This window comes from Vipera ursinii, assembly GCF_947247035.1.
Source record: "Vipera ursinii genome assembly, chromosome: 13".
Taxonomy (NCBI): domain Eukaryota; kingdom Metazoa; phylum Chordata; class Lepidosauria; order Squamata; family Viperidae; genus Vipera; species Vipera ursinii.
Genome location: NC_139526.1, coordinates 9,546,390 through 9,559,674, shown reverse-complemented (window position 1 = coordinate 9,559,674; position 13,285 = coordinate 9,546,390). Strand labels below are relative to the sequence as shown.

Genomic DNA, 13,285 nt, shown 5'->3' with positions numbered 1-13,285 from the left:
TCCCTCCCTCCCTCCCTCCCTCCCTCCCTCCCTTCCTTCCTTCCTTCCTTCCTTCCTTCCTTCCTTCCTTCCTTCCTTCCCAGGCTTATGAAAAACGTTTTCCAACTTGCCCGGAGATCCCAGTTTTTCTGGGTAGTGAGATCCTTCGCGAATCCAAGAGTGAAGATGGAGCCGTTCATATCATTGAAAGGAGTTGCAAATTGAATGTGGATGCACCTCGTTTACTGAAGAAAGTAAGAACTACAGTACATTCCCGTGGTGGCGAACCTATGGCACGCATGCCACAGGTGGCACGCAGAGCCTTCTCTATGGGCATGCGCGCCATCACTGCAGTTCTAGGCCTTCAGCTGGGTTTTCCAAAACATTTTCGCTTTAGATCTCTGCCGCCGTATGCAAAACAAAAAAAAAAGGTTCAATCAATCAATCAATTTCAACTTCTTGCGGGGGAAAAAAAATCTCGCAAAGTTGGAACTGATTGATTGATTTTTTTGACCCACCCACTCTGCCATTACCACCACACCCATGCCCACCCAATTGGCCACACCCACCCAATGGGCCACGCCCACCCAACACCCGATGATACATACATGAGTGGGCTTTGGGTTGCAGTTTGGGCACTCGGTCTCTAAAAGGTTTGCCATCACTGGTCCATCCTTCTAACAGTCCTTATCCTTAAGCTATCCCCAAACACCCCGTACCCTTAGCTCTTCATTTGCCTTTTGTTCTTCTTACTTTTCTCCTGTTTCTTCCAGATTGCTGGGGTGGAATATGTCTTTTTCATACAGAAAAATACACTGAACTGGAGAGAGAGAACCCTTCTTATTGAAGCCCACAATGAGACCTTTGCCAACCGGGTCATTGTCCTGGAGACATGCAACTACTCGGTCAGTAATCTAACAATGAGATTTCTCTGATCCTGTGCAAAGGGCAAGGGGTTGGTTGGCATTTTGTCAGTTTTTTATAACGGGTGTCATTACAACCCTCCATCTTCTTCATCATCATCATCACCAGCACCATCAGCATCAACAAGAACACCACCATTATGTGAAGGTCACTAGCCAAACTTGAAATAGCAACCTTGAAAGGTCTTAAAGATGCTGTTTTTCAGAAGGCAACTGTACTGCTTTTGTCTTGAGGAAGAAGATGGTGTTTTGTTCTTCACCAACTGATAGGTTTCTTGGATAAGAAGTGAAACCCTCCTCCTCCTCCTCCTTCCCTTTTAGCAATTATGATTTTACTTAGATTGGTAATGAAATGCCTGCAAGAAAACAACCAAGCTCAGAGAGCACCAAGGATCCTACAGTCTTCCTCCTCCTCCTCCTCCTCCACAATCCAGTTGCCTTTTGAAAAAAAAGCACTTTTGGGACAACTATGACCTAGATGACTGAGAATCTCCATAGACAATCTTCAAAGGAAAACAGGTTTTGCTGATTATATGTTTGGGTCGGTTGTTAGATCTACCAGTACGGAGATGGTCACCTTGTACCATCTATTACTCTTATAGTTGAGTCCTACAAACTCTTTTTCTTTGTAGAAACCAAAAACAAGACTTCATATTTGGTTTTATTTTATCTTTTCTTATTTTCTCCAACCCCACCGCAGTTTAGCTGGGAATTGCACGAGGCTTGTAAGTTTGTCTTTGGGTTAGCAGGTGACGGCCTTTGTCTGCCCCTGACATTTAAGAAGCGATCAGGGCAATAAAATACCTTTTTATGCTGGGTGGACAAGAGTCCAGATTGAGTTACTGACATGCTTTATTGGTCCCTACTGGAAAACACAGCTTCATGAAAGCTAAGACGCTTGGAAATAAGTGCTGTTTCAGATGACCTCCACTATTGAAGCCACAAAATGCCAGTTCTTTTTATTTTTTTTTATTGAAAAGTTTTAAAATACAATTTTCCTTTGAAAAACCCCCCTTCCCCCTCCCTCCTCCCCTCCCTACCTCCCCCCTATCTCCCCCCCTCCCCCTCTCCCTCCTCCCTCCCCTGCCTCCCCCCCCTCTACTTCCCCTCCTCCCCCCTCCCCCCCCGACTTCCCAGAGCAAAATACAAGGTATATATCTAAAAAGCAATCATAAACAATCATATACTAACAATTATAAACTCTAAAATCCATCACTCTCTAGCTTATATAGAGTAAACCAATCCTTAACAATACTAAATATGTATAAAGAACTAAAATAAAAGAAAACTAGCATCATTCCCATCTATGTTCTTCCACAATTCACTATTACCTAGACATATTCTCACTTACACATCACAAGCACCTATCCCTATTAACCTCTCTAGCCAAAATAGGCTATAATAGATAGTTCTTACACAAATTAACCCGCATTAACCCACAAAACTTTCTTCCTCTTCCTCTGTAGTAAATTGTCCATTAATTCCAAATTAAAAATTCTGTTACCATACATATCATCCCAAAACTCTTAAAAACACAACTACCACTTGACTATAAGTATATTGTGGAAGTTCCATAGATTTCTACTGGTCTTATTTTTTTATCTTTTTTGAGCGTTTTAAGGCAGCACGCGTCACCCTCTGTTCTCTAGGATCATCCAAAAGAGTTGCAGCTTGATCTCCTCCTGTACCCTTCTCGTCTATCTGTCCATCTTCATCCTCTTGATGTTCTCCTTCTCCAGATCCCTCTGCAGCTTCCAGAAGTGTTGATGGGGTTGCTTTTAAAACATTGTTGTAAAAATCATGCGCTTGCTTCACAGTACCCAAACAGTACCTTTTGCCATCATACATGAAGCTCAACCCAGCTGGGATCTCCCATCTGAACCTTATATCTCTTTGCTTGAGCTCTTGCACAAGAAATATAAAGTCCTTCCTTCTCTTTAAAATCTTTGGAGGAATTTCTTTTAGAACCAAAACTTCTTGACCAGCAATCACAACTTTAGTATCATAGGCAGCTTGTATGACTTCATCTCTAATTTCCCTTTTTACAAAATAAACCACCACATCTCTAGGCAACTTTCTCTGCTTAGCAATCCACGAATTCACACGAAACACTTTGTCCATGCCTTGTTTTATTTCAGATGCTGGATGGTTCAATACCCCCTCAAAAGCCTCAGAAACCAGCTGCTTTAAATCTTCTTTAATATTCTCTTTTAGGCCTCTAATTCTAACAGCAAACTGCATCTGGTAAAATTGAGCCAGACTCTGTTCGCTATCCATTTTGTCTTTTAAATCTTCAATTTCCAATACTTTTGCTTCTAATATAGCATTCTTTTGAGTCAAGTCTTCCACTTGGTCATCCAGCACCTCCACACATTTAGCTACTTTATGCACTGAGGACAAAATGTCTACCTTCATCTCTCTAAGTTTCTGCTCCATCCTTTCTTCCATTCTCTGCTCCAATTTCTCCAATTTCTCCTCCATCTGTACAAATTTAACACCCATTGACTCCAAAATTAACTGGGTATGTTTTTCAAGATCCTTCGATGTCAATACATCAGGAGAATGCAACGCCTGCAGTAATGATTGTTGTTGCACCGGAGAATTTCCAGCACTCCGAAAAGTTCTAGGGGGAGGTTTAGCCGCCATCTTTTACTTACAATTGTGACGCACTTTCACTTTAAGTTTTAAGCAAAGTCCATCAAGCTTGAGAGTAAAATAAAATAATCCTCTTCATCTCTTCATCTTTCCCTCTTGTACTGCTCTGCCTGCTCTTTTCCTTTCATAGTCTCTCCTTCAAGCAGGGATGGTCGCAGACGCCTGGCTCTGCTCCATAAAGTCCGGAGCAGAGACGCTAGCCAGCTGGGAGCAGCCCAGGCTACGGGGGAGTTCAATCCTTCAGCCGCCCAAGCTCTAAGCTCAGGCGGCCCCGGAGAACTCGACCCCTACCTGGGGGCTCACCCCCTCCTCTTCTCCCGAGGAGGGGGCTTCAAATTCGCCCGAACAGCTGATCGGCGCTGTTTCGGGCGAAAAATCACACAGCTGAGCCGCGGGCAGCCCGGGAAGGCTGTCTCCGGCGCCGCGGAGCCACCAGAAGTCCCCAAAATGCCAGTTCTTGAAACCAGGAACCGTATGTTTGCGTGTGGCTGTTTTAGAATACGGTTGACATTTTTATCCTACCGTCACTTTGGTTTTCGCTCCGGTCTGTCGAAAGACGACAAGGCAAATGTAGGTCAGGAAAAGAAGTTACAAAAAGGGAAGGTGGTTTCCTGTGGAAAGGGCCAGGTCAGAGATGGGGTGGCCAGCTCTAAAGGAGCCAAGTTTACAACCCTTTTTGCGTCACGGTCATTAAGCAAATCTGGGGCTTTTTAAGCCAATGCTGTGATCGTTTTTTAACCGAATCCGTTGATCACTGTAGGTTTTGCTAGAAAAGGGGAATAAAGAACCAACTTCACAGAGATTTCTCCCTGAAAGGAAGGGAAATGGGAAAAAAGAAAAGATGTGGAAATTATCTTTGAGAACTAGTTTCCTAGTTCCTTTTTTAAAAAGCTCCTTTCTAGGCATTGCTAGCTGGGTTAATTTTTAACTATGCCATTTCTTCTGTGAGGCAGGTTCATCCAGAGAACGAAGATTGGACGTGTTTTGAACAGTCTGCATCCCTCGACATCAAGTCGTTCTTTGGTTTTGAGAGCACGGTGGAGAAAATGGCAATGAAGCAGTACACAGCCAACATCAAGCGGGTGAATATGGATCTTCTAGGCCAGGGGCAGGCAACCTTGGCTTTTTTATGACTCGTGGACTTCAACTCCCAGAGTTCCTGAGCCAGCATGGCTCAGCTTGGAAACCTCTCCCTTTCCCCTCAGCATGGCTGGCTGAGGAATTCTGGGAGTTGAAGTTCACGAGTCATAAAGCGGCCTAGGCCTAGGCCAGGGGTAGGCAACCTTGGCTCTTTTATGACTCGTGGACTTCAACTCCCAGAATTCCTGAGCCAGCCTGGCTCAGCTTGGAAACCTCTCCTTTTCCCATCAGCATGGCTGGCTGAGGAATTCTGGGAGTTGAAGTCCACGAGTCATAAAAGAGCCAAGGTGGCCTGCCACTGTTCTAGGCACTGCAGTGTGGGCAGTGCGACGGTTCAGGGGTGAAGAGGCTGGGCTTGTCTGCTGGAAAGCCAGCAGCCCAGGTTCAAGACCGGCGCCACACGTCGGGGTGAGCTACGTCCTGACTCCAGCTCCTGCCCTAGCAGCTTGAAAGCATGCAAATGCAAGTAGATAAATAGGTACCACTTTGGTGGGAAGGTAACAGTGTTTTGTGACCCCATGCTGGCCACCTGATCGCAGAAATGTCTTCGGACAGCGCTGGCTCACTGGCCTTGAAATGGCCACATTTGTTAAGTGAATCACTGCAGTTGTTAAGTCAATAACGCAAGGACTCCTTTACCTTTATTGTGGAAATATTCTAATAACTCTATGGAAAAACAGGGCAGGATGAAATGAGAACTGCAGTTTGTGGGGCTGGTTAAAGGGAATAAACATCTAATAAACAAGATAAAGCAGCAATAGCAATAGCACTTAGACTTATAGACTGCTCCACAGTGCTTTACAGCCCTCTCTGAGCAGTTTACAGAGTCAGCATATTTGCCCCCAACAGCATATTTGCCCTCATTTTACCCACCTCGGAAGGATGGAAGGATGAGTCAACCCTGAGCCAGTCAGGATCGAACTCCTGGCAGTGGACAGAGTCAGCCTGCAATACTTCCTTCTAACCACTGTGTCACCATGGCAATTAGAATAGAATAGAATAGCAATAGCAATAGTAATAGCAAGTGTATATACCACTTCGCAGTGCTTTACAGCCCTCTCTAAGCGGTTTACAAAGTCAGCCTGTTGCCCCCAACAATCTGGATCCTCATTTTACCGACCTCGGAAAGATGGAAGGTTGAGTCAACCTTGAGCCGGTGAGGATTGAACCCCTGGCAGTTAGCAGAATTAGCCTGCAATACTGCATTTTAACTACTGCGCCTCCACATCTCATAAATAAATAAATCTGGATTGAAGCTAGATTCTACTGCTGGATCAAACAAGTTCCAATTAGAGCCTTTTGCATAAAATCTCTTTGTACCATCGAAACAGATTGCACAAGCTGATTCTAACTGTAATAAATCAATTCCTTTCAGGGCAAAGAAGTAATTGAGCATTATCTAAAGGAGCTGATATCCCAAGGGATCACTTTTATCCCTCGTTGGACTCCTCCGGAGGCCAAAGGGAATCTCAGGAAGAAGAGTCATTCCGGAAGCAATAACGGTACAATATCGCAGGAATCCCACCAGCACGGAAGCGAGAAAGAACAACGAGGCAACGCCTGCCCTTCGGGGGAGGCCTCAACTCCTGAAGGTAATGGCTTATAACAGCTGGATCTGTGGCAGCTGGTTCCATTAGCATCACCATTCCATATCTTGACCACTTTGGATTTTGACCCCGTTACTGCTACTAATCTTCTCTCCATTTGTTTTCTAATGCACTGCTTGTTAAATTTGCAAGACATGCTCAAGATAACTTGGAGAACTTAATTTTGATTCTTGGACTTTTCCTGCTCTGGGGCCATCTCATTCTTGATTTAAGTTGCAGTAAACGTGCACTGGGAACGGTGACCAATCCTATTGTCCTCTCCTATGGACCCAGCCTAGAAAATCTCTTTCTTTCATTCTCGTCTCTGCCGTGTGTGTGTGTGTCGTCTTTGTTTCAAGAGGCTTCTGGCACCACTACAGCCTCTGGATCCTTCCCCTCCTGGCACAGCGTCTGATGAGCTGGTTGGATACGGATGCCCATACAAAGGCTGGCTGCTTTGGGGTGTCTCCCTGGCCCGGTGGGGTTGCACTTGTCTACTCACCTTGTAAAAACGTTGCATTCTTTCCAGCCAGTTTTTTTTCCCGTCCATCAGCCTCGATAACATTGCATTTCTCTTCCCAGCAATCTTGGAAAGACCTGAGCAGAAAAAGGGAGAAATTGATTTGAAATCCGGCTTATCTCTCCCAGTTGATTTAAGAGAATTTAGAATTCTTTTAAAAAATGCCTAGGATCTCTTACACGGTTCCTGCCATTGGCGTTGTGCAGATCAAACTCTTCAGCAGCTCACACAATGAATGTCCTTGTGATTTCTGATATGTTGACTCCAACCATGGGGCTTCAGCAACATTGCCGTGTCAAATGCCTACCAGACTGCCCCCCCACTCCCAAATCATGTCATTATAGTTACCATTCCATCTCCACTGCAGGATTGCCCAAAGAAAAGGGGGAAAGGAAAGGGAATCGAGGTAAGAAGAACCGGGAGGATAATAAAACGTGCATGTTGAGTCCAATTGAAATTTCAATTTTCCCCCTATTATTATTATTATTATTATTATTATTATTATTATTATTGAAATACAGGTAGCCTGTGACATATTTCTGCTGCTAAGCAGGGTCATTGTTAAGTGAGTTTTGCCCCACTTTTGTGACCTTTCTTGCCACAGTTGCTAAGTGAGTCACGGCTGTTAAGTGAATACGGCTTCGCCATTGACTTTGCTTGTCGAAAGGTCGCTAAAGGGGAATCGTGTGATTTTGGAAGATGCTGCAACCGTCATAAATACATGCCGGTTGCTAGCAGCCAAATTTTAATCATATGACCATGGGGATGCTGCAAAGGTCATAAGGGTAAAAAACAGTTATATCACGTTTCCCCCAAAATAAGACCCAACCGGAAAATAAACCCTAGCATGATTCTTCAGGATGCTCATAATATAAGCCCTACCCCCAAAATAAGCCCCAGTTAAGATTGTCAGTCAGATGGATGCATTCAGTACCGTATTTCCCTGAATATAAGACCTAACCGGAAAATAAGCCCTAATGCGTCTTTTGGAGCAAAAATTAATATAAAACCCGGTCTTATTTTGGGGGAAACACAGTAAGTCATTTTTTTCAGTGCCGTTGTTACTTTGAATGGCCGCTAAAAGAATGATTGCAAGTCAAGGATTACCTGTACAAGTAGTTGTCGACTTACAGCTATTTGTTTACAACTAGCCAACACTCTTCTGACTATTGCAGCATTCCTACAAACACATGAGCAGAATTTGGGTGCTTGGCAGCCTGCATATATTTATAATAGTTACAACATCCATCTATGATTGCCATTTGCAACCTTCCTGGATGACTTCCAAGAAGCAATGTTTATGGGGGGAAGCCAGACCTAATAATAATAAAGTTGGAAGGGACCTTGGAGGTCATCTAGTCCAACCCCCTGCTCAGGCAGGAAACCCTATACCTATACCTACTTGACGACTGTAGCAAAAGTTATAAAATTGTGACTCCCTTAATAACCGTCTTGCTTAGCAACAGAAACCCTTGTCCTCATTGTGGATGTAATTCAAGGATTACCTGCACGGTAAACAAAGAAAAATAATATATCAGTGATTGTATAAGAAAAAAAAATGCACTACAATGCTTAAAATGAACTTATTCTCAGAGTAAGAGGGGGGAAAAACAAGGGGAAAAATAAGCTGTGTATGTCAAAATAAAATTAATTTAGTCTTTAATATAGGCCATGTAGAAATGTATTGCTGCCTCTTCTCATTTTTTTTTGTAATATAAAGACCTTTCCAAAATTGATAATGAGCACATATCCTGCATCCATTTCTCATCATCAGGAGGACCCGTTTATTTCCATCAATGTAAAATCATTCTGTGCTAAGCCCCAGACTCGATAAGACCAAGGTTATTTATAAAATGTCAAATTCTGTATTTTGGGAAGATGAGTCAACATCACAATGACATTTTTAACTGCTGTTTTCCCCAGAACTGTATTAACTTCTGCTCTAACTGGAAATCATGAGCAAACGTAGCTGGAAAAATCCATGGAGCCCGCGATTGTCTTGCCCAGGGGTAGGCAACCTTGGCTCTTTTATGACTCATGGACTTCAACTCCCAGAATTCCTGAGTCACCTATGCTGACTAAGGAATTCTGGGAGTTGAAGTCCATGAGTCATAAAAGAGCCAAGGTTGCCTACCCCTGGTCTTGCCAGACCAACAGAAGAATTTGAAGGACCCATGTTTTTAAAACATTTTTGGAAATAACAAACTTCAAAGGCCATCCTTGTAGTTATTGAACAAGGTGACAGGTATTCCTCGTTTAGTGACCACAGTTGGGATTGGCAGTTCTGTCACTAAACAAAGTGATGGCTAAGAAGGAAAACATGTGACTGCAGGTGACTTTTCCTTTTTCCCATATCCATACCCCCTTTGGATTGCTCACTCTAGCAGCACTGTAATAATTAACAAGAAGGGAATTAATGTTCATATTTACGTTCATTGGAGAGGAAGGGTAAACGAGAGTAAAGTAGGCACACAATAGGGAATGCATATCAAAAGCAATGCATTGGTGCCAGTAGCCTGAAAATCCTACACAAGCAGCCAGTGTTCTCCGCATTAGCTATTCCCCATCAGGAAACAAATTAGACACAAGAAAGATTGCCTACAGAAAATGTTTCTTTTTCCTTCCTGCCCCTTGCAAAGGGAAGAGATTGGAGAGAAAGGGATTTCAAACAAGTAAGCAGGCGCACATCAGGCTGTTTGCATAATGTGTTCATGGCTGCCTGTGCTAGACTATTGCTTTCCATTGTACCCCTGCTTACTCTCTCGTAATCCCTTCTCCAAACTCTCTAATCTGCAAGAGGGATAAAAGGTAAAAAAAAAACAGCTCACCCAGAGGACAAACCTATAATGGAGATCATGGGACTGAGGGATAGTGCAAAGGTCATAGATTCAGGCACTGGTGGTAAAATCTTTTTTTTTTCAGCACTGTTGCAGCGTTTGAATTTCAGTACTCATATGGTCACTGAACAAGGCAGTTGGTAATCAAGGATTAGTTGCAAAAGTCTTACATGCCGTCTGCAAGCAAATGGCAAGAAATGCTTTCATAGCCTTACTCTCCCATGGCTGATTTTTCTGAGCTTCTCCCATGGTTGTTTTTTCTGTTTCCCTAGGGGACAAACTGGATGCTGATTATATAGAACGTTACCTGGGACAATTAAGTCCCCTGCAGGAAAGCTGCTTGATCAGACTTCGCCAGTGGCTGCAAGAGATGCAGAAAGGAAAGGTAAATGTGAAAAGGTAAATGTTAATGTTAAAGGCAAATAACTCAGGTCTTCCCTGGATGCTCCTGTCCCACTGCTGATCCTGTGAAGGAAGTGGGCATTAATGGTTGACCAAGCAAAGGAAGCTGAAACTCGGCCTTTCAAGATTGCATTCTAAATCAATTTGCTTCTAACTGGAGGACTCTTTGAATGATTTTCCCTGCTGTGCGGCTTCAAGATGTGTTTATGATCTGGAAAGGCTCCATGCGGTTGAGCTTGATTGCTGGTGACGCTGCGTTGCCTTCTTGGCAACGCTATGGATGATGTCTACCATGCCTTCTCCTGGGATAGTTTTTGGAAGGGACCTTCCATGGTCGCTGTTTGGGTGGTGTAATGATAGAAGTGTTGGATTAGGATCAGGGAGGGCTGGGTTCAGTTCCACAATTTATGAAGGCTCCTCGATGACTTTGGGCCAGTCCCTTCTTCTGAGCCCAAGAGCCAATAGGTGTAGAAGGGAAATTCCTGGACGAGCATCAGGAGGATCTGGGTCCAAGCTCATCCTCAGCCATGGAAACCCCCTGGAGGACTTTGGGCCAGTCCTTCCTTCTTTAGCCTTAGAGCCAAAGTGGAATAGAGGTTAAGATGGACTAGGAATGAGGAGAACTGGATTCTAATCCTCCCTTGACCACAGACATTCTTGGAATGACAAGAGCCAGAGTGGTCCAGCAGTGAAGGTGCTGGACTAGTAGTGGGCAAACCCTGGTTGTAGTCCACTTTCACCCACAAAAGGTCTCTGGGCCACTTTGGGTTTCTCTGTCAGCCTGGATAGGATGAAATTCCCATTGAGTTCCTGGATGAAAGGTGGAATTCCAAATCTAATAAATGAACCGAGCATTAACTTAAACTCCCTCTTTTCCTCAGGTTCCCAAAGATGAATACATCCTCCGTTTCCTGAGGGCTCGGGACTTCAATATTGACAAGGCTCGGGAAATGCTCTGCCAGTCCTTGGCGTGGCGAAAACAATACCAGGTGGATTACATTCTGCAAACGTGGAGGCCACCTTCTCTTTTGGAGGAATTCTATGCTGGGGGCTGGCATTACCAGGACAAAGGTGAGTGTCTCTCTGTTGCCCTCTGCTCAATGCCAGGGCATGAGGCTCATCAGTCAGTAAGTCTTTCGTCATTCAGTTATCTTGGGATGACTCTGGAGTGGGAGAGATCCAGTCCAAACTGATTTATTGCTAAATGGCTTACTCACAGGAATCTTCTCAACAAACAGCTGTCCAACGCTGCTAATGTCAGATGTTTTTGCATTGACAACAGATGGAAATGTAGCCATCTTTTTCCTTTTGCTTTTAGAGCTAGATGATGCTGGGAGGGTGGGGGATGTGAATGAGAGTCCAGCTAGACATAACAACACTAAACTTAGCCTGAGAATCAAGGTTACTGAGCTCAGAGATGATAAAGAATTGATGGGCTGGAGAGCTGGAGAGGAAGCCTGCGCTTTAAACTGATTGGGGAATGTGATTTATGACTGTTAATTTGGGAGGATGAAATTGTGCTTTGATACTATGTGCCCAGGGGAGGGGAATTCAGTTTTTGGCTTTGATTATGTAAGTGCCGATATTATGCTACTGGAATAAAAGATCCTTTAAGGTAAACAAATGCCTCGAAGTTCTTTTGAAGAGTTTTATCTGTCAGAACCGTGACAACAGCACCTTCTTGGAGTTAGTTAAGGGTCAATGGAATTCAAGGGAAGTTGGACTTAGTTCATTTGTGGCTATGTAGGGATTCTAGGCTGACTCCCCTTTTTAACTTCCCCCCCCAGGTTCTGCCACTCGTTTTCCTTCAAAACCTTTATTGTGAAGGCTTTTGCCCCAATGCATGTATAAGTAATTCCAAAGAGAGCTGAGAAATAATAATAATCAAAAGAGTCTTCTATCATAGCAAAGGCTCAGTGTCCCCAACGCCTTAATATCTGTGATCAACGTGAATTGCAGTGTAGTCACTTCACAATGCAAAGCTTGGCTTTTTATACTTCGGTGTCTGGCCCAGAAGACAGACTAGGACAGCGACCTCCAACCTTTTGGGCTCCAAGGACCGGTTCCACGGAGAGAGGTTTTTCCATGGACCGGAAGGGGCGTGGTTTGGTGTGCTGCCTGTATCCCATGGATGGGGCTTCGCTTGTTTGTATTTACCGGTTTCGGGCAGGCCGTGGCCCAGTGCCGGTCCACTGACTGTGGGTTGGGGACCCCTTGCCTAGGAGATTAAAGCTGAAACGACGTTGGTTGAGAGTGGCTGTAATAATGGAATTTTGTGAGTCATATTGTGCTGTATCTCCTCCCTTCTTACATGCCAGTGAATTAGGGAGGTGTCTGTTTGAACCTTCTCTGCATATTTTCTGTCTGTTAAGATGTGTTTCACCCCTCTGTCAAGGTCTGTTGTGATTCAGGGTCAGCCTGTGGGTTCGGCAGTTGGGTTGGATGACTCAGAGGAGGAGGAGGGGGGTGTTGAAGACCTTGCTGAGGGGGTTGAAGATCTTGCTGATGATAGCCCTCAGCCAGGCCCCTCCCACTTGGTCACCACGGAGACCCAGCTGTGTGAGCCTGACAGTGTGGATGAAGATGACCCACAGCTGGCCCTGTTCAAGAACGCCTGATGCAGGAGGCAGTCAATTAAGAGTAAACAGAGGAAGGCAATGGGGCTTCTCGGAAGGAGGCAGAGAGAAGCCACGCCCTGAACTCTATATAAGGGGAATGTGTGGGGAGGGCTGGTTTGCTTAGGCAACCGCTCGGATAGTGTTTCAAAGCTCCTGTTTCTTGGTTGTGTCTTGTTTGTTTTTGTAGTAATAAATTTGGCAGGCGTAATTCCAGCCTCTTGCCGTTTGTAAAGGGGTTGCCTTTTCTGAAGGGCCGGTAGCAGGCTGGTACAGAATAAGGTCATCTTCCTTGCTCTTTATATTACATCTCAACCTTCTATGCAAATATGTAAGTCATTTGTCATTTGTGGTTCTCCTCTGGCCTCCCCCTCCCTCCCCAAAATACCTATGGCTCTGAACAGTGACATTCTGGAGCATGAATATTTATTGCCACCTTCCCATCTGATCCACTTCCAAAAATGCATTACTGGTAGCTATTTTCTTCAGCTTAGTGGTTTCAATCCTTCCTGAATCCACAGCACAATACTGAGTTTATCAGTAGTTCTGCAGCGCATCAGAAAATTATTAGTCATATATACAGCTAGTCCTTGATTTACATCAGAGTTGGTTGTAAGTCCCTTTTTTT

At 44.3% G+C, this 13,285-nt stretch overlaps 1 protein-coding gene across 1 annotated transcript in view; it reads left to right on the top strand.

Moving 5' to 3' along the window:
- The window catches only part of SEC14L5 (SEC14 like lipid binding 5), a 45,280-nt gene that overhangs the window by 22,094 nt on the left and 9,901 nt on the right, over positions 1-13,285 (top strand). The window contains exons 3-8 of the mRNA XM_083372994.1: positions 84-233; positions 753-884; positions 4,511-4,639; positions 6,073-6,289; positions 9,913-10,025; positions 10,924-11,113. Of these exons, the coding sequence (XP_083229120.1) occupies positions 84-233; positions 753-884; positions 4,511-4,639; positions 6,073-6,289; positions 9,913-10,025; positions 10,924-11,113 (931 nt within the window). The remainder of the gene's footprint in view (positions 1-83; positions 234-752; positions 885-4,510; positions 4,640-6,072; positions 6,290-9,912; positions 10,026-10,923; positions 11,114-13,285) is intronic.